This window comes from Phyllostomus discolor, chromosome 4, assembly GCF_004126475.2.
Source record: "Phyllostomus discolor isolate MPI-MPIP mPhyDis1 chromosome 4, mPhyDis1.pri.v3, whole genome shotgun sequence".
NCBI lineage: Eukaryota > Metazoa > Chordata > Mammalia > Chiroptera > Phyllostomidae > Phyllostomus > Phyllostomus discolor.
Window position 1 is genome coordinate 4,657,344 of NC_040906.2, and position 17,374 is coordinate 4,674,717.

A 17,374-nucleotide genomic window follows, 5' to 3' on the forward strand; every position below is an offset into this window, starting at 1 on the left:
AAAGTACCCCACGTGGGGGGTTTGATCGTGAAGGCACCCAGGAACCATCTCGACCCCGAACAGAGCGAGAGTTCCTGGGAAAGACACGAGTTTCTCTTCTGGCAGCTGACGCACAGCCCCGCCGGCGTGTGCCTGCTGAGCTCCTCCGCCGGGTGAGACGGAGAGGCCTGGACACTGAGACGTGCAGACCAGGCGTGCTGTCCTCGGTCTGCACTGGGACTACTCTCGCCGCTGCCTGGGGTTTCCAGAGGGAGCCAGCTGGCATGGCAGCCGATAATGCTGCCACTGCCTCACACAGCTGTGGCCAGTGACTGTGACCTAGTCCCCTAACCCTCGGCTTCTGCAAACACATCAGCAGCGAAAGCAAACCCCAGTGCCGGCTCCGGCAGCACCTGTGCTGCGAGGGGACTCTTCCGGTCGTCAGTGATGATAAACCAGACAGCGACAGGTAATGTCCCAGGACTGCGCCTGACACCCAGCAGAGGTCCTCAGTGCTGGCCGTCGTCATTATTCATGATCGCTGCCATCGTTATTGCCATCCTCAGGGCGTACTCCCTCTGCCTCCCTCACTGCCACTTTTCCTAGCTCAGGGACAAAAACACACTGTCCCGGAAGCGCGGTGCCAGGGAGAACGGTGGGGCTAGGGACCTAGGCCAGCTGCCGTGTTCCCCAGAAGGCCTCTGGGCCAAATCTCCAGGAGCACCCAGAAATCTCCAACCACAAAATTCACAAGGCGGACGGTCACCACAGAGCCCGTACGCTCCAGTGCAGTCCCACAGAACTGCAGCGCAAGCCAAGTCCCACGGCGAACCCAGTCAGCCGGCACGGGGCGGGGGGCGGGGGACGACAAAGTGGGGGCGGGGCTGGGGGACAGCGGGAGCCCAGGCAGGGAGGTCTGCTTTGGGACGGACCTCACAACTGCTCTCCTGCAGGCACTTGGAGCTCTCTGTTCAGGGCCCAAAGGGATGGCACGGGAGAAATACTCTCCTGCCACCTATTTCCCGGGACAGTCACAGACACTGGGACTCCCTCCCTGCCGGTCCCTTTGCAGGGGGAGCGCAGGGGAAGGAAGCCCACAGGCGCTCCCCCCGCGGGACAGGGCAGGGTGACGCTCCTCCCGCCGAGGGGCTTACTTGTTGCTGTCGCGGTACTCGGAGATGTAACAGCCCTGCGGCAGTCCGGTCTCGTGGTCCAGGGTGAAAGCAAGCTTCAGCTGAGCAAAGAGAAGAGAGAAAAACGAGTAAGTTTTAGGTAGAATGCTCTGTCCATTGTGACAGTTGAAATGAAAAGAAAAAAAAAAAAAGAAGCAAAATCACACCCCCCCCAGCTGACGCGCTGTGGAGCGCCCGGGCGAGCCACCGCCGGGAAGAGCCCGTGCCTCACAGGGAAGCGGCTGCAGCAAGGACTGTTACCGGGACTCCACCTGCTCAGTCAGCACGCCGCCTGTTGCTTATGAAGCACCTATTTTGCGACCCTGAGCTGGCTGATGGGGAACGAACGGTGACCAGCTGCAGAAAGCGGCCTCTTTCACAGTCTATACACAGCACAGGAGATGGGCGGCAATGATCACATAAGCTAATGGATGAATATACATGACCTCCAGTTACAATAGGTCCCCTGGAGCAGGGCAAACCTCCCACATTTCTCCAGAAGTAAATGAGTGGACCTAGACTGGGAATGAGGGAAGGGGGAGCTGCCTGGACCTGGGGGAGGGGGCGGGGAGGGCAGAAGGCTCTCCTCGGCAGAGAGCAGAGGGCCTGGTGCAGGAGGAGCTGCAGAGCTGAGGGAGGGCTGGTAAGCCGGCGCTCGCTACCCCCAGGGCAGTGACGGTGGGGAGAAGGCCAAGGCAGAAAATGCATGACCTTCTTAGCTACATGAGAAGTTCTGGCATCGCCTTAATAGCAAAGGAAGGAAGGACTATGACACGTTCTACGTTAGGGGTGGATGACACAGGCAAAGTTAGGCTTTGGCCAGATCCCTCTGGCTGTCACGTCGAGCCTAGATCGCAGGGGAGACCGCCAATGCAGGAGTCCTGCAGGAGGCTACTGAGAAAAACAGGCAAGCCATGATGCAGGCTGGGAGGGGAGGGCGGGCAGGCAAGAGGGCCACAAATGATCAATTTGAGGTTTATCTTTGAAGTGAACTTTTAGAAGTAGAATCGACAGGATACACTGACGGATTTGAGGTTGGGGAGTGGTGAGGACAAAAAAGGAGAAATCAATGATGGTTTGATTTTTTGATTTCAACAACCAGGCAGGTGGCTGTTCCATTGCTGGGCGGGAAGTCTGAACTTGAATATGCATAGGAAGTCAAAAGTTTGATTTTGGACATGTTAACTTGGAAGCACACATTAGTTCTCTCTGATTAGGAAAGATCTCGAACAAGAATTCTGGTAATGAGCCCTGGCTGGTGTGGTTCAGTGGACTGAGCATGGGACTGCGGAGCAAAGGGTCACCAGTTCAATTCCTAGTCAGGGCACATGCCTGGGTGGCAGGCCAGGTCCCCAGTAGGGGGCGCGCTAGAGGCAACCACACATTGATGTTTCCCTTTCTTTCTCCCTCCCTTCCCCTCTCTCTAAAAATAAAAAATAAAAATAAAAGAATTCTGGTAACGAGGTCTCAGTTTCTTTCCGGATTCCCGAGGGGGGCCAGGGTGGGGAAGGGAGGCTCAGGTGAGTGTGGGACTCCGTCTGTGCCACCGGGAAGCCAGGGCTCAGGGCGGTCCCGTGTGCCTCACTCCGGAGCCCAGCTGGCTATGGCAACGTTAACATTTCCAAATGCAGAGCCAGTTACTAGATTTACAAAGTCACTGGACTTTCAAGTCACTAGGGAAATTTTCACTAAAATTAACTGCACATTAGGAGGATACATTAATATAACTTTTTTCCCCTAACTGCAAGGCTGTTAGCATAGCTAATGATCTGCATCATTGGGTGCTGGACGATTTCTCTCCTCCTTAGAGAGCTGAGGGAGTGGCCTGTCCTCTTACTGGCCCAGACGGAAATGCAGAAGCATGAGCAAGCCCTTCTTGGCCGCCACGGGCCAGAACTCCAAGTCAAAGGCGCCTTTTCCCTGCAGAGCACCGCTTGGTTCTTCCCAGCCCTCCTTCGGTAAAACAGGAATAATTATTTTTAAAAACCTACTAAAATAACCCTTTTCTCTTTACCACCCTCCCCCACCTTTGCAGCTGAGGTCAGGCCTACATTCATCTGGTCTGTTTCAAAGGCTGCTTAGGAAACTTTAAATCTTTTGGTCCAGTGATTCAGATTATGAATTTATGGCTTAGAAAAATTATTACAAATGTAGGAGGAAAAGTTTTTGTCTTTGTAAAACTGCTCAGACCTTAGTATTATTTGCTGGAAATAATCTAAAAGACCAGCAAGAGCAGAACGGTTAAACAAACCAGACCAGAGTCACACGCAGAAGAGCACGCAGCCATTGAAGAATAGTGTGCAGCCGTTACACTACTTACAAAGGGTTTTTATTAACCTGGGAAAAAGATCTGGATTAGACGGAAAAAAAAACCCAGGATGTACACTTACTGTGTATAGGAAAACTATGTAACTAACAACAAAGACTGCACAGAAGACCGACCGGAAGGAACATCAAAAGGGCGAGAGCAATTGTCTGGCTTTCTTTGCATTTTCCAAATTCTTCATGCTGTGCACGATGAGCTACGAACTGCAGTCCTTGGTCATGAAGGAATTATGGGTAATTTAGTTCCAGGGCGATTCTCAAGGTCGAGAGAGTATGTACACACTGATTCAAAAAGAAAGCCAAGGGGGCAGCGGCGGTGCCAGGGAGGGGACAGAGGGACGGGATGGCCGGGAGCTCCCCCTTCCTGGATGGAGATGGAGAGCTTACGGTCACGGGGTGCCCCCCAGTCCAGTATTTCCTCTGCCCTGACCACAGCCGTGCGGATTAGGTGTCACCGCTTTCTTTTCACAGGCGAGGCACTCGAGGCTGAGAAAGGATGAGCAATTTGTCCAAACCACGATGAGAGTAGGAGCTCGGACCAGCACCCACATTGTTTCCACCTCGCCAGGACAGAGGACTTGGTGTCGGTCTGGCTGTGAAGTCGGTGCGAGGGAGGAGTTGTGCGCCCTGGGCAGGGCAGCGGGGCGGATGCTGCTGCCACCGCCAGGAGCGGGGACAGTGGGTCTGGGAAGAGGGCCTGAGCTTCGTCTGGGAGCACCAACCTTACAACATCGCTGTAGTGGGGACGACCAGCAGGCAGCTGCACAAAGGACCCTGAGGTCTGTGAGGGAGAGGGTAATCTGGAGGCGCAAGTCTGGGGACCCTCGGGTGCCAAGGGAATGGCCACCGAAGCCCCTGGAGTGGATGAGATGGTCCTGAGCGTGCGTGGAGAGTCAACACGGGGTCTGGGACAGACCTGCGAGGCAGCAGCATGGAAAAGCTGGACGACGGAGGCCGAGGAGGAGTGGCCGTGGACTCTTCTGTTACGAGTGTGCAACCCTTCTAGAAAACTAGGCGGCGATGAGAGGGATGGAAGGGGCAGGGTGGTCGGACGCTGGACGGAAGGAGAGTGTGCTCTAAGATGACCAGCACTTGTCAGACGCTGAGGGGGAGCCCCCCAGAGAGAGGGGTCAGAAATGCGGGCTAGACGGGGACCAGGGGAGCGTCTCGGAGTCTGAGGTGACAGTCCGACGCCCTGTCCCCACCGCAGGGGCAGGGAAGGCTCGCAGGGATGCGGACGATCTCTGGATGTGGCGGCGGTGGGGGGTGGGAACGTCCCAGTCTGAGTTTCGTTCGTTTCTCCTCAGAGTTGGGAGGTGCAACTGTCTGCAGGGAACGCGGGTTTGGTGAGGGGGGGGGGGGGGAGTCGGAGGGCGGCGGTGGGTCTGCGGCCGCTTCTCTGGAGAAGAGGGAAGCCAGCTGAGCAGGCGGAGCAGGAGGGCTGCCGGGGGTTGGGGGGCCGGCGGGGGCTACGGGGCCGGGGTCAGTGTAGCAGCCGTCTGCCCAGCTGGTTTCTTCTAGCCGCATAGACACTGGAGTGAAGAAAGTTGGGTTGGTCCAAAGCGGAGAATTTGCCAGGAAGGTGTGAGGGAAGAGTAAGGTTTGAGGGGGCAAGGGAGTGGACAGATGACCCTGGCGACAGACGAACCAGGGACCCTGAGAGGGAGAGGCAGGAAACGGAACTGGGAGGGGCTTGCTGGAGGAAAACGGAAGGCCTGGGTGACAGATGTCTCGTACGGAGCTGATACTGGGCACGTCCTCCGCCCAAAGCAACTTCCACACGTGACTTGACTTCACCTTCCCAGCAGCCCGCGAGGGTGTCTCCTGTCCCCACGCTACAGAGGTGTTCAAGTGTTTGGCCCAAACTAGCAAGTCAGCGGCAGAGATGAAGCGTGGTCCACGTTGCTGACCACTGGTCTATGCTAGCTTGCTAGGTGACCATGAGGTCAAGAACAGGCGCCGTGGGAGACCCTGCGTAAGGCGGTGGAAGGGGCTGGGGGCTGTGGTCGGAGAATACGCCATGTCTGACCCTGGAGATGCAACAGCTAATCACGAGACCCGAGGAGAAATCAAGGAATGGAGAGTTGGAGGTGTGTGGGGGCGTGGGGGTCCTCCACGGGAGGTCTGAAACTCACCCGGGAAGACGATGTCCCCAGGTAAACCATCTACGAAGTGCGTCCCTACACGAGTGTAGGTGTGTGTGGGTGCCCACCACGTGGAAGTTTCAACAGATGGATGAATGAGTCCAGCTGGCCCAGGTGGCAAACACAGACGCTCACCTAGCAGTCACGCCCTCCTTCCTAACGACACCCTCGTTTCTTTCTGCCATTCGCCCTTCCGCCCCAGCCCAGGGGCTCCTGGAGGATGCAGATCCAGCCTCCAAGGCTGGGCCTGACTATTCTAAGGTAATGATACACCTTTCAGTAACTGACAGAAACTCAAGCCAATCTGGGTGTGGCATCTCCTGGCCCCGGGGACGACTGTGTGACCCAACGGGGACCCATCAGATAAGGGGATGCTTGCTGGGTGCCCCTGGGCACGGGGACCAGCCCGGCTGCAGGTGGCTCAGTCACAGCCTGAGAAAGAAGCCAAGTCACAGAGGAAGCTGGCTGACGAGCAGAGCCAGAGCCTCGATCAAGCGGTGCCCGGTCCCTGCCAGCCTTCAGGACCTCCGCTGCTTTGTCTGGTGATGGCACGTCCTTCCTCTTGAGGACGGTGACACATGCTCATGTCCACCCACTCCCTTGGCTCTTTCCTACTTCATGCTCCACAACCGGCCAAGCACCTTTCTGAAACACAAGCCTGACAGGACTGCCCTCTTCAAGTCCCTGGGACGGCTTCCTGCTGTCCGTACGTCAGGTGTCAACAGGAATCAGACACAGCCTGGGCTCTGCGGGGTCGGCGGCTCGCACGGACTGCAGCGGGCAGATGCGTGAGCTGGGCGTGCACCGAGGAGGGCGTGCGTGCAGGAGGACCTCAGAGTAGAAGACGGGACTCTTGAAGAGGAAACACGAGTTTGCTGGGCAGGAAAGGGCGCCCCACCCTCCTCCCGCTGCAGAGCGCTGGGCACCCCTCCCATGACCCGCAGCTCGCAGCAGGACTTTGGGCCGGGCTACGCACATTCACACGGTGACCTTCCTCATGCTGAGACTGCTTCCAGGAGCGCCTTCCTGCCCACCCCAGCAGGGCCCCACGCATCCTTAGAGCTCCTGTAAAAGTGCGTCTTTTGTTCCTCACGCCCCGGTGACCGGAGCCAGGGCCTCTCCCCATGAGCCCAAGGGCTCGGGGCGGGCAGCTTTACCAGGTGCCCAGAACACTGTCTGTGCATGTTCTGGGGTGGCCGTATCACCGCCACGGCGGGTGCCCCATGCAGGTCGGCGGGCTGAACCGCACATAGAGGTTTAGAACACTTTGTCCACCTGTTGCCACCTCTAGGCACCTAATGCGCAGACGCACAGGCTCGCCCCCCGCAGGCGTCTGCGCCCCGCGGCGCACCGTGACCTGGCCGAACAGATCCCCGGTCACTCCGTCTCGCCGCCGAGTGTGCCGTTCCTCCTCTCACTCCAGGGAAGAAATTTTGCCGCACACCGGCCCCCATTCAGTGACTGCCACCCGACGACAGGCAGTGGCTCCAACTCTCTCGGGCCCAGGCGGCCCATCTCCCCAGCGCCTTGCCTTTGAAGAGGCACCCTCAGCCCTCTGCCAGCAGCAGTCACTGAGCGCGTCCTGCGAGCCAGGCGCGGCAAGGAAACAGGCAGGCAGGCCCGGGCTGCATCTGTGTGGGTGCCGGCTCTCACCGAGGCCTGCGGGGACCCGCCCTCGGAGAGGCTCAGCCTGGAAAGGCAGCCTGCAGCGTGACAGCCGCCTGAGCCATCATGCGGTCTCTGCTTCCCTCCCCAGAGGCAGCCGCTGCGTCCACCAGCCCGCTCCGACGCCACCACAGTCCTGGGACTGGGAGAGGCCGGGAGGCAGCGAAGGGCCCAAGGGCCCCGAGAGCAAGGAGGCCTCCAGGTGGGTCCGGGCAGAAGAGAGGCTCTCCTCTGGACACAGGACAGGCCACCCCCTTGGGCAGGGAAGGGAAGAGCCTTCCACTTCCGGGGACGCACACCAGCTTACAGAGGAGGGCAGGCCGGGGCAGCAGGGGCGTGAGAGGCCTGCTGGGACCGCTCTGACCAGCTCTCCTGCTCTGGGGGCCCAGGGATACGGCAGTGTGGGTGAGCCGAAGCATCTGGGTGAGTGGGACGGGCTACAGGGCCCTCGGGGAGCAGAGCCCTTCCCCATGCGCCGTGGGTACGCAGGTCTAGGCCCTGCTGGGGTTTCCTAGGACCACCAGAGGCCTCCCTTCAGCACCCCCGGGCTGGGGGGGACGAGAGAGGCAGGAGGGCCATCCTCCCGGCAGGCAGCAGCAGGTGAGCAACCAGTGCGACCGACTCAGGACCAAGCCTCCCTTGGGGTTCTCGGGCACGGCTTGAGGAAGACCCTTCAGGTGAGCCTAAGGGGAAGAACAGCTGTCCCGGGCTAAGCAGGAGAGGGGTGCACGGAGTCACTGAATGTCACTATGAAAGGAAATGTGACCTTACTTTGGAGGCCAGCCCACATGGGCCAGATCACATTCATGAGGCTAACCAAAACAGAGTGCCGGGACGGGACAGGACAGGTGGCTAAGGGTGGTGTGCCAGGTGTCCCCCTGGGCTCTCGAGCATGTCCGTCTTCTGTCTGTGCAGGCGCACGGCTGGCATTCCAAACAGCGACATTCCCGGAGAATGTGACACCCAGGCTCCCCGCACTGAACCCTACCGGCTAGGGAAGGCCCAGCTCGGAGCTGCTGCTGCTGCTGCTTTTGAAAACATCTGGCCTGACCTCAGACAGGCAAAAAACAAATGCATTAAGAGGTTTAGGAGTTGCCTGTCTTGTCCACAAAAGCTCCAAGGTGACCCCTGGAGGGCAACCAGGCCTCTGGCCATGGCCTGGATGGCTCTGAGTCCCTCTCACGGGGGCCTGGGAGAGGGGGCTGGTAAAAGAACAGCGACAGTTCTGCGGCCAGGCTTGCTCGAGCTCAGACCGGCCTGGGTTCTCCGGGAGGGCCTGCGAGCTTGCTCCAATCTGCTAGCTATTAGGACCAAGGTTCAAACGCAGGTCAGGGACCAGCCTGGGAGGCCTCCAGCCGCTGCACAGCCGGCCGACTCTTCCCCGCACAGCGCGCTGGCCTCGCAGCCCTCTCTCCGGCCGAGGCAAGTGGCAGGTCCCGCCCGGCTCAGACACTTCAGGTGTGCTGTTCACGGAGAGAAAGGCCACTTCTACCTGAGCCTGGTTTTGTCACTGAGAGTCTCGTTAGAAGGAACTCTTCACATTCTCGGAGGTGATCTTTGGTTCTTCTTCTTCAGTTTTCCTTGTTTGGTTTGGATTCCCTGAGCGTTATTTCTTTTTTCCCATCTCCTCTCTGCTTTCTTTTATAAGACAAAGATGCTGTGGACTTGGCTCTCACCGGGCGTGCAACGACTCTATGGCAATGTATTAGGTTTCTCCCTCCTAAGTCCACTGAAGTCTTTTTGGACTTGGAGAGAGCTTTTTAAGAAAGAACTTGCTCATTCAGCAGGATTTTCCTCCCCACCCCGGGCTTTGGTTCTGACCTGGAAAAAATAAGAGTAGAAAGAGCGAGAGAACCCTGCAGCCCTGACGCTCAACTTCGCAAACCACAAAACAGAACCTCGCTCCAGTAACGTAATCACGGAGCTTTCTGGCACCCCGGTCTTTCAAGAAAAATACATCCCCCCGCTGGCACAGGGGCCCGCCGAGCTCGGGGCTGTGCGGCATGGAGTCCCCGGTTCATCAGTGCTGGACTGTCTCCGGTGGGGCTGGCCGCTCCCCCTGGACGCCGCCGCCCCGCGGCCCCGTCCGCAAGCCCCGCGGCTGTGTTTTCACTTAGGGCCGCTTCTCCCGGCTCCACGGCGCCCTGTTCCAGAGGCTCGTTCTGCTCTCATTCAGGTCAGAGATGACGGCACAAGGACCCCTCAGCGCTGAGGCCTCACTCGCTGGGAAGGAACACCGCCTGTCTACCCCCGTCCACTGGCCGGTCCCTGGGGAGGAGAGGCCTGGCTCCCCCTGCCCGCCTGTCGGGCTGCCTGCCCTTCGGAGGGTTATTTCGTCGCTCAGCAGCGAGGCTGGGGCTGCAGAGCTCCACTGGCCACTGCCCCACAGCAGCTCTGCCTCTGTTACCGGCTGAGGACCACCCAGAATCGCTTACTCCCCACCCTGGGGTCTCCTCCAGCAGAACGGGCGCTCCCTGGCCCCAGCTGTCCTGACCAGGCCTCACCTGGCCACGGCGCCACGCTGTTGCCCTCACGTTTCTGGGCGATGGGACAACAGGGACGACAAAGCATGGTGAGCACGTCTGCATGGGCCACAGGCGGCCCGAGGCAGGGACTCGCAACCTGTCGGCTCCTCCTACTCACAGCTGAAGCCGTTCTGAAGGTTTTCGTGGCCAAAGGACAGGGTGGCTGTGCTGGCACACTGCCAGATCAGACCCTTCTCCGCTCAGAGCTCTGGGGCTCAGGACAACCACTGCTGAGGCCAGGGTTGCCCAAAGCTGCGCCCACAGTGCCGACTGCGGGGACACACCTGGCCCCCGGCAGGGGGAGATGTCACCTGGGTCCCTCTGCATTTAGGAGATACCAGCCCTGCTGGTTAGCTCTCTGCTTTCCCAAGCGTGGGGCCCCGCCCCACACGGGGCAGACTCCCCACCACACACCTCACAGGGCCTCCATTGCCAGAGTCTGAATCTCGCTTCTGTTCCACATGCTGCCCGGAACGGGGAACCGTGTCCGCAGCAGCCCAGTGAGAGGCCAGCTGCCCACTCAGGGAGACGCTCTCAGCTCATCCTTGAGTCCAATGAGGCCACGGGAAAGTCACGTCCGTGGACGACACCAGCTTGTTCACTGGCTCACTTGCCTTTTTCAAGCCGTTAATCACCCTTCAATTCTCACCAAAGTTTAAGAAATAGCCTTATAAAACCTTTCTTCATTCCCCATAAAGTCTGTCCACTATAACATTTAAGTCTCCAACATTGAGCCTTGCATGAGAGCTGGAAAAAGTATCCTTGACTTCCAACGAGGTTTGTTGTGAGAAATGACCTCACGAGAACCCTCCACTCCCCCGCCCCCAAAGCAGGATGCTTCCGCCTCCTTGTCCTGTTCCCACTGTCCTTCTTTCTACTGCACTCATCTCACGGTCATTTCCTTTGTTGTGAGTTTCCTCAAATCCTTTTTGGAGACAGATAAGGGTGTGCATAAATACAATAAGGGCCTTCAAAATATAAGCCAAGCGTACATGAAACTGAGAGCGAGGCAGGTTGAACGCAGCCTGTTAAACCACGACCGTGAAGGAAGGCTCCCCGTCCACGGAAGAGAGGAAGTGGGGTAGTCTCCTGCGGTCCTCAGAGCCCTCATCAAGCTGGCTCTGCTGTCGAAAAACTGGGAGAGAACAGAATGATCTTCCAGGGAACTGGCCTCAGTTTCCAGGGACCCGAGGAGCCGGGAGTTACGTAAATGCACGCTGGGAGCCAGCAGCGCCAGGCCTGCCGCCGCTCCCTCCCGGGCTCCAGGGCGGCGGGGCTCTGCCGGCCTTAGCCCTTCCACCTGTACAATGGAGCTCAGTTCCTCTGTGGTCATTCTTGGGGCCTGTTTTGTGGATGAATGTGAGCTGTTTTCTGGGTTTACTGGAAGAAAGCATTGTAATATGTCCCTGCTCAATCTGTGAGAATAGAAGCTCGGAGGATTTCAGAAGGACCAGGGCTCACATCTTGAGATGTTTTAATGAGAACGAAGTTAACAGCTGAGAATTAATTCTACTATGCAAGGCTGTCTATGTAGCCAAGAGCAAGTGTCAAAGTTCATGACACGATGCCACGCTAATTCTACTTCCTTCCTCCCAGACAAGGTCAAATGTCTGGGCAACATATGCCAGGACCCCACTCGAAGGTTTTTTCTGGTTCCGCAATTTGGGTTCAACTAGCAGCACCTCCTGGCCCCCCCGCCCCCGCATCCAGTCACAAAATGCCCGTTGATCTGAACTGCTCAGAACAATTTGGAAGGGCTATCTAGGAGGCCCATACCTGGGGTTACTTGAGGTTCCAAAATAATTTAAATAGCCTTTTTCTTTATGGAACAACATTTTTATCTAATAGAGACCATTCTAATTATGGCAAAAACCAAAGAACATGTAGGTATTTTGAAGTCTAAAGAAAGCACAGAAAGAAGTTTATAGCTAAGTTGAAATACAAAAACAAAAAAAAATGTAAAAAGGTTAGTTGAAAATGAACAGAATTGCCATTTGCCCTGCTAACCGAAAAATCAGCCTTGGCAAACAGAGAATTGCTGGATAACCAAACATACCTGCAAAACACTTAAGAAACTAGATACAATGTCAAATGTTAAAGTGTAAGTTTTGCAGGAATCTTAGGGGAACACTTTCATTAGGCAGAGCCCTGCTTCCCTCCCCACCTCTGTGCCCTCTCTCTGGGGGCCCTGGGCTAGCGCTCAGGGACAGTGGGGGCTCTCACCCTCTGCAGAGACCTTGGGGACCCTCCGGTCTGACCTTCTGCCCATCGGACTGCGCATGTTCTCCTCCCAGCTCTCCTACGAGTCCGTGCAGTCACTGCCACCCCCTCGCCCGGGACGCAGGCCTCCCGCGTGAGGACGGAGACGCTAGTGGCGCACTAGCGCACAACCTCCAGTGCTGGGGGTGGGGGGGGGGGCGTGCAGAAGGACGGGCACAGCCTTCCCGGGCCGTCTGACTGTGCCTCCTGGCTTCACTTCCTGTTCGCTGTACAGCCCCAGGCAAGCAACTGCATGCACCCCCTTGTACCTCAGTTTCCCCCTCTGGAAAACGGGGACAATGACAGGACCTCCTTCGTAGGGCTGCTGCGAGAGTTACATCCGGAAACCATACCAGGACAGTACCTGGCGATGGCACACACTCTCCGAATGTTCCTGACGTACCGAGGCCCGGATTCCTTTCTTCTAAAGAGCTGAGCTCGAAACCTGGAAGACGACGACACCCTGGGACGAGCTGACGGGACTGGGTGGTCCCAGGTGCGGTTGCACTACAACCCGAGGAGCTGCCCGGACCGGAAGGGCTCCCCGTCTTAGCTGGAGCAGCCGCCTGGGGAGACGCTGCTCTGTGTGCAGGACCCCCGCGGCACCCGGCAGGGGGACTCAATGCTTCGGAGCGCCACCTGTGTGCCTGGACAGCCCCCTCAGCCCCTGTGGCGCCGCCCACGGTATTCTCTGGGACCCGGTCTCCGGAGGCAGCGGGCGTGGGGGCTGCTGGGCCCTACTGAGGCTTGCCACTCAAAAAGAAGCTCCAAGGCCCTGCCAGGCTGGCGGATGCCTCAACGCGGAGGCTGCCCGGTACCTCTGCACCGCATCAGCTTGTCTGCGAACCTCTCCTTGGGAAAGGGGAGGCCATGACGACCTGCTAGAGCACGACAGCGGGCTGCTCTCTGGCGGTCTGGATGCCTCTATCGCGGTCTGAGGCTCTCACTGATCCTCGAGTTGGAACATGTCTCCAGCATGTGTTTAACTATCACAGATTATAAGCTCCAACAGAAAAACCCCAACTGCTTACTCCCTGGGATCCCCCACAAGCCTTTACCAAATAAAGGACTTCCACGTGACACAGGCGCGGCGCTCAGCAGTGGGAACAACAGGTTCCGTACTCAACCAGACTCAGTGCCGAAAGCTCTACGTGTACCCGCACCACTGCGTCTGTGTGGAAGTGCAGAGACTGAGGCGCAGAGGATGAAGTCACTCGTCTGCTCGAGGTCAGGCGCCCTGGGGTGGCCCGGACCCAGAGCCCGGACCCAGGTAACTCAAGTCTGATCATCACCTGCAGTTTCTCCTCCCACAAACAGGGGGCTCCAACCATTCACAGCTCTCTCTGGATTCTAACGGACGGAGGACAGCAAGTGGCGTCCAGGTGCCAGCCTTCCCAGGCCCGCTGGCACGGGCATTCCTCCCGTCCAGGGGAGAGGCTGAACGGCTGCCCCGCCCAGTTGCAGGCGGAGAAGCTGGACTGGAGGAAGTGGACGCCTGGGCGCGGCTGCCAGGTTCAGCGCCCTGCCTGGAGACCGCAGCTGCCCGGTTAGCCCGCCCGAGCGACAGCGAGTGAGAAAGGGAGGCTGGCTGGCTCTGCTCCTCCGGTTCAGCAAAGCTGCCCCCGGGTCACGGGGCTCTGCCGCACGGCTCGTCAGTAATCAAACTAGCACCAGGGCCTCGGCTTCCTGCTCTCAGTCAAAATACCGGATGGCATGAAGGCAATCAGAATTTCAAAAAGCAGTAACAAAAAAGTAAGATTAACGTAGAGTCAATTATTATTCTATTGAAAAAGTGGACTGGGAGTCACACAGCCAGTTTCTAGTTCTTAAGTCACGAGCCCTTGCCCATGACATCACTCTTGAAACAGAAGCCCCGAACAGGCACTCCCGCAGATCCTCGGGGCTACCCGTTTCAGGGCTCAGTGGGCGAGCCCCCGGCGGGCACAGCTCCGTGTGGTGCTGGGCACTGCACTAGAAATGGCAGGAGGGGAAACGGCTAGCCGGGGCTGGATCGGTGACGGAGTCACACTGCCTCCCACGCAGCTGGGGCTCGGAGAAGGACCTGCTAGAATGACCTGCGTGTGGGGTAGGTGAGGCGTGAGGTGCGTCTGCCAGGACTGTGAGGAATTGGAAGACACAGGTGGTGTCTTCCTGGTGGTTCCAGGTAATGGGAAAAGCTGAGACCTTTAGCTCTCCGAGGGCACAGGCCACACGAGTCACGTCCATCACTACATCCCCAATACCTACCAGGGTCGTCGGCAAAGCAGGTGCTCAAGAAGTAACGATTGAAGCAACTAGGGGGCATTTACAGAATGGAATACTACTCAGCCATAAAAAAGAAGAAAGCTTTACCCTTTGCGACAGCATGGATGGACCTGGAGGACATTATGCTAAGGGAAATAAGCCCGTCAGAGAAAGACAAATACCATATGACTTCGCTCATATATGGAATCTAATGAACAGGCTGAACTAACAAGCAAAACAGGAACAGGCTCACAGATGGCAAGCAGGGTGACAGGTGAGGGGGTGGAGGGGCTGAGCAAAGAGGAAAAAGGACTCATGGACATGGACAACAGTGTGGGGATTGGGGGGGGAAGGGGGGTGTGAGGGGACTAAATGGTAATAGAAAAAAATACAATAAAAAATAAATAAAAAGAAAGAACTGTTGAAGGAGTAACTGAGCAAACCCAGAAAAGTGGGAGTGACTGCGCACTGTCCTGGGGTCTGGCTGTAGAGTGAAGGGTACAGCTTGGGAGCAGACAAAGCACCTTCAATGATGGTGACAACAACTGTCAAAGTGTGTTGAGCTCAAGAAACCTCCCCGTGCTAAGCCCACGCGTGTGTTCTCAGCAGCCTCCTGGGGGGGGGGGCAGTGCTGGTACCGTTCCCATGTCTGTGCAGGACCTGGGGGCCACAGAGGTCATGACTGGAGCGCACAAAGGCAGCCCCGCAATTGGAGCCCAGGGCCCTGACTCAGCTGAGTTCTTTCTCACGTGACAGCAGACCCTCAGGTCACATGTGACGGAGGTGACACCTGGACTCCCTTCGGGGTGGTGTTTCCTCCTAGGCCACCTACAACCATGGGATGGGGACTGCTCTCTGAGAGGCAGCAGCCCCTGAGCTGAGGCCTGGGCTCTCCCCCGGTGCGATGCCTGCATCCCGCCCAAGGGAACAGAAAGACTCACTTTTTGTTTTGAGATCATTACAGATCTACAGAAATCGCAAAGACAGTATGGAGAGTTCCCGTGCACCCTTTACCCCATTGGTACCAAAGGTGACACCTTCGGTAACTGTGATCCAGTATCAAACCCAGGAAATAGGCGCTGGCACGGCGGTGTCTAGTCCTGGGTCCCTTGGTCACATGTGTAGATCTGAGTGACCGCCACTGCGGTCTGGATACAGGACTGCGCCCTCACCACAGTGGCCTCCACCATCCTGAACTCTCGGCAACCGCTGATCTGCTCTCCAGCTGCCTAATTTTGTCATTTCAAGAATGTTATATAAATGGAATCATAACAGTATTTTAAAATAGCTCTTCAAAGTTATCCCAGGATTAGACTGGACCCATTTTTTATAACCACCACCACCACCACCACCAAGAAAAACTTAAAAATTAAGCAGAATCAGGACTGTTTCTACCCTAATTTTGTTTCTTCCAGTAATGTGACTTGTGACCGGTTACTTAGGCCCAGTCTCGGTCTCCTCGTCTGTAAAAATGGGTCTGAGGCTTACGGACTACATTGGCATTATTATTATTATTATTAAGCGCCTGCCTTAGTAAACTAAGGTGCCCCATGAATTCTAGCCGTGTCATTATCGATCCCATGTCAAGGAAGCCGCTGTGCCTCTTTACAGAAAGTCAGGCTCTTAACGGTCACAGGCGGTCAAGGCAATGACCACGCCAGCCCTTAGGTGACCCCAGGTCATTCTTCCCTTGCTTCCCAAGATTCCCCTGGGGAAACAAGCGGGGGGCTTTTGAGAGGCGCTTCCCACAGGCCCCGTCAGGCGCACACCCCCATGAGAACGCGCAGCCACTCCCGAGCCAGAGCCGCCGGCCGGGGGGGGGGGGGGGGGTCGGGACCGCGAAGGCGGGAGGAACAGCCCAGGGCTCTGTGCTCGGCCCCAAGGCCCCCGGAGGGCAGCGGGGGGCTCTGTGGGGGCCCCAGCCGCACACCGAGCACAGAGAGGGGGGCGGTGCCAAAGGGAGGCAAGGGTCAGATGAGTGATCGAATTAGGTGCTGCATGGGCGCTCCACAAAGCTCAGCGCCCCTCAGAGGCTGCGCGTGTGAAGGGTGACAATGGCCCGCACCCCCCGTGAGGCCACCTTGACTGTGGCTAGCTGTGGAAATCTGAAGAACTCTCCCCCCGAATCACATGTGCAAAGCCTCCGTTACAGAGTCGGGAGAGCCCTCTGAGTAGCTGGGAACCCAGCACAAACGGCTGGCTGTATCTTACGCAGTGTGCCCAAGGCCCATTGAAAACGGACAAAAACGGGTATTCAGGGCCCTCCGTGATTTATTAAAAGTGGTATTGTCTGTGCCTCTGCATGGCACCAGCAGGGGTGGGACAGAGGCCGCTCCTCCTGATGGCGGGGTCACCCCATGTGTCTCCTGTTCCCTTGGACTTTTCAACTCCCCCGGCCCACATTCCCTCACTCGCTCTTTTCCCTTTGAAGTTAGAGAATACCGCCTCATCGATCACTGACATGTCGGGTTTCAAAAGGACCGGGAGTGAATTCGTTTTCTTCTTTTTTCTTTTTTTTTTTTTTTTTAATAAGTACGAAGGGCTCCGCTGGGAAGAGAGGGAAGGCGGGTAGGCGGGAGGGCAGCCGGCAAGACCAGAGCTAATGGTGGCCGCTCTCCTCCAGTGTCATGCCGGGCCCGAGGCTCTCCCCTGACATCGTGGCTCCTGGTGGGGGACAGGTGTGCCACGGGTCGCTCTGAGAGTTCTGAGCGTGCTCACCACAGCCCTGCGCTGGTCTTTCTGCCTTTCCGGCCCTACTCCCTGTACTCGGGAAGGCGCACCTGTTCCTGGTGCTTCCGGGAAAGCGTGCGTAACCGAGCAGAGGAGGACCCGGCGGTGGGGCAGTAGAGGTGCCAGACTTCTGTGTCGGCTGCCACGTGGTTCTTGCACCAAACGGCCCCAGTACATCTCAGGGGGGTCCCAACTGATGCCTCCCCCCAGGGGGTCCTCAACTGATGCCTCTCTTCCTCCCAGGGTGCAGGGGACTGTCCTGGTCGGCGAAACCCAGGAAGGTCCAGATGCCTCCCCACCCCCACCACTTGGATTCCAATTCAGTGTCATG

The 17,374-nt window shown here is 57.5% G+C and overlaps 1 protein-coding gene across 3 annotated transcripts in view; it reads right to left on the reverse strand.

Annotated features, from left to right (window-relative positions):
• DIS3L2 (DIS3 like 3'-5' exoribonuclease 2) overlaps window positions 1-17,374 on the reverse strand; it is a 260,872-nt gene that overhangs the window by 28,376 nt on the left and 215,122 nt on the right. For all 3 annotated transcript variants that reach the window (XM_028509578.2, XM_036022709.1, XM_028509579.2), the window contains one exon: window positions 1,134-1,213. In XM_028509578.2, coding sequence (XP_028365379.1) covers window positions 1,134-1,213 — 80 coding nt within the window. The remainder of the gene's footprint in view (window positions 1-1,133; window positions 1,214-17,374) is intronic.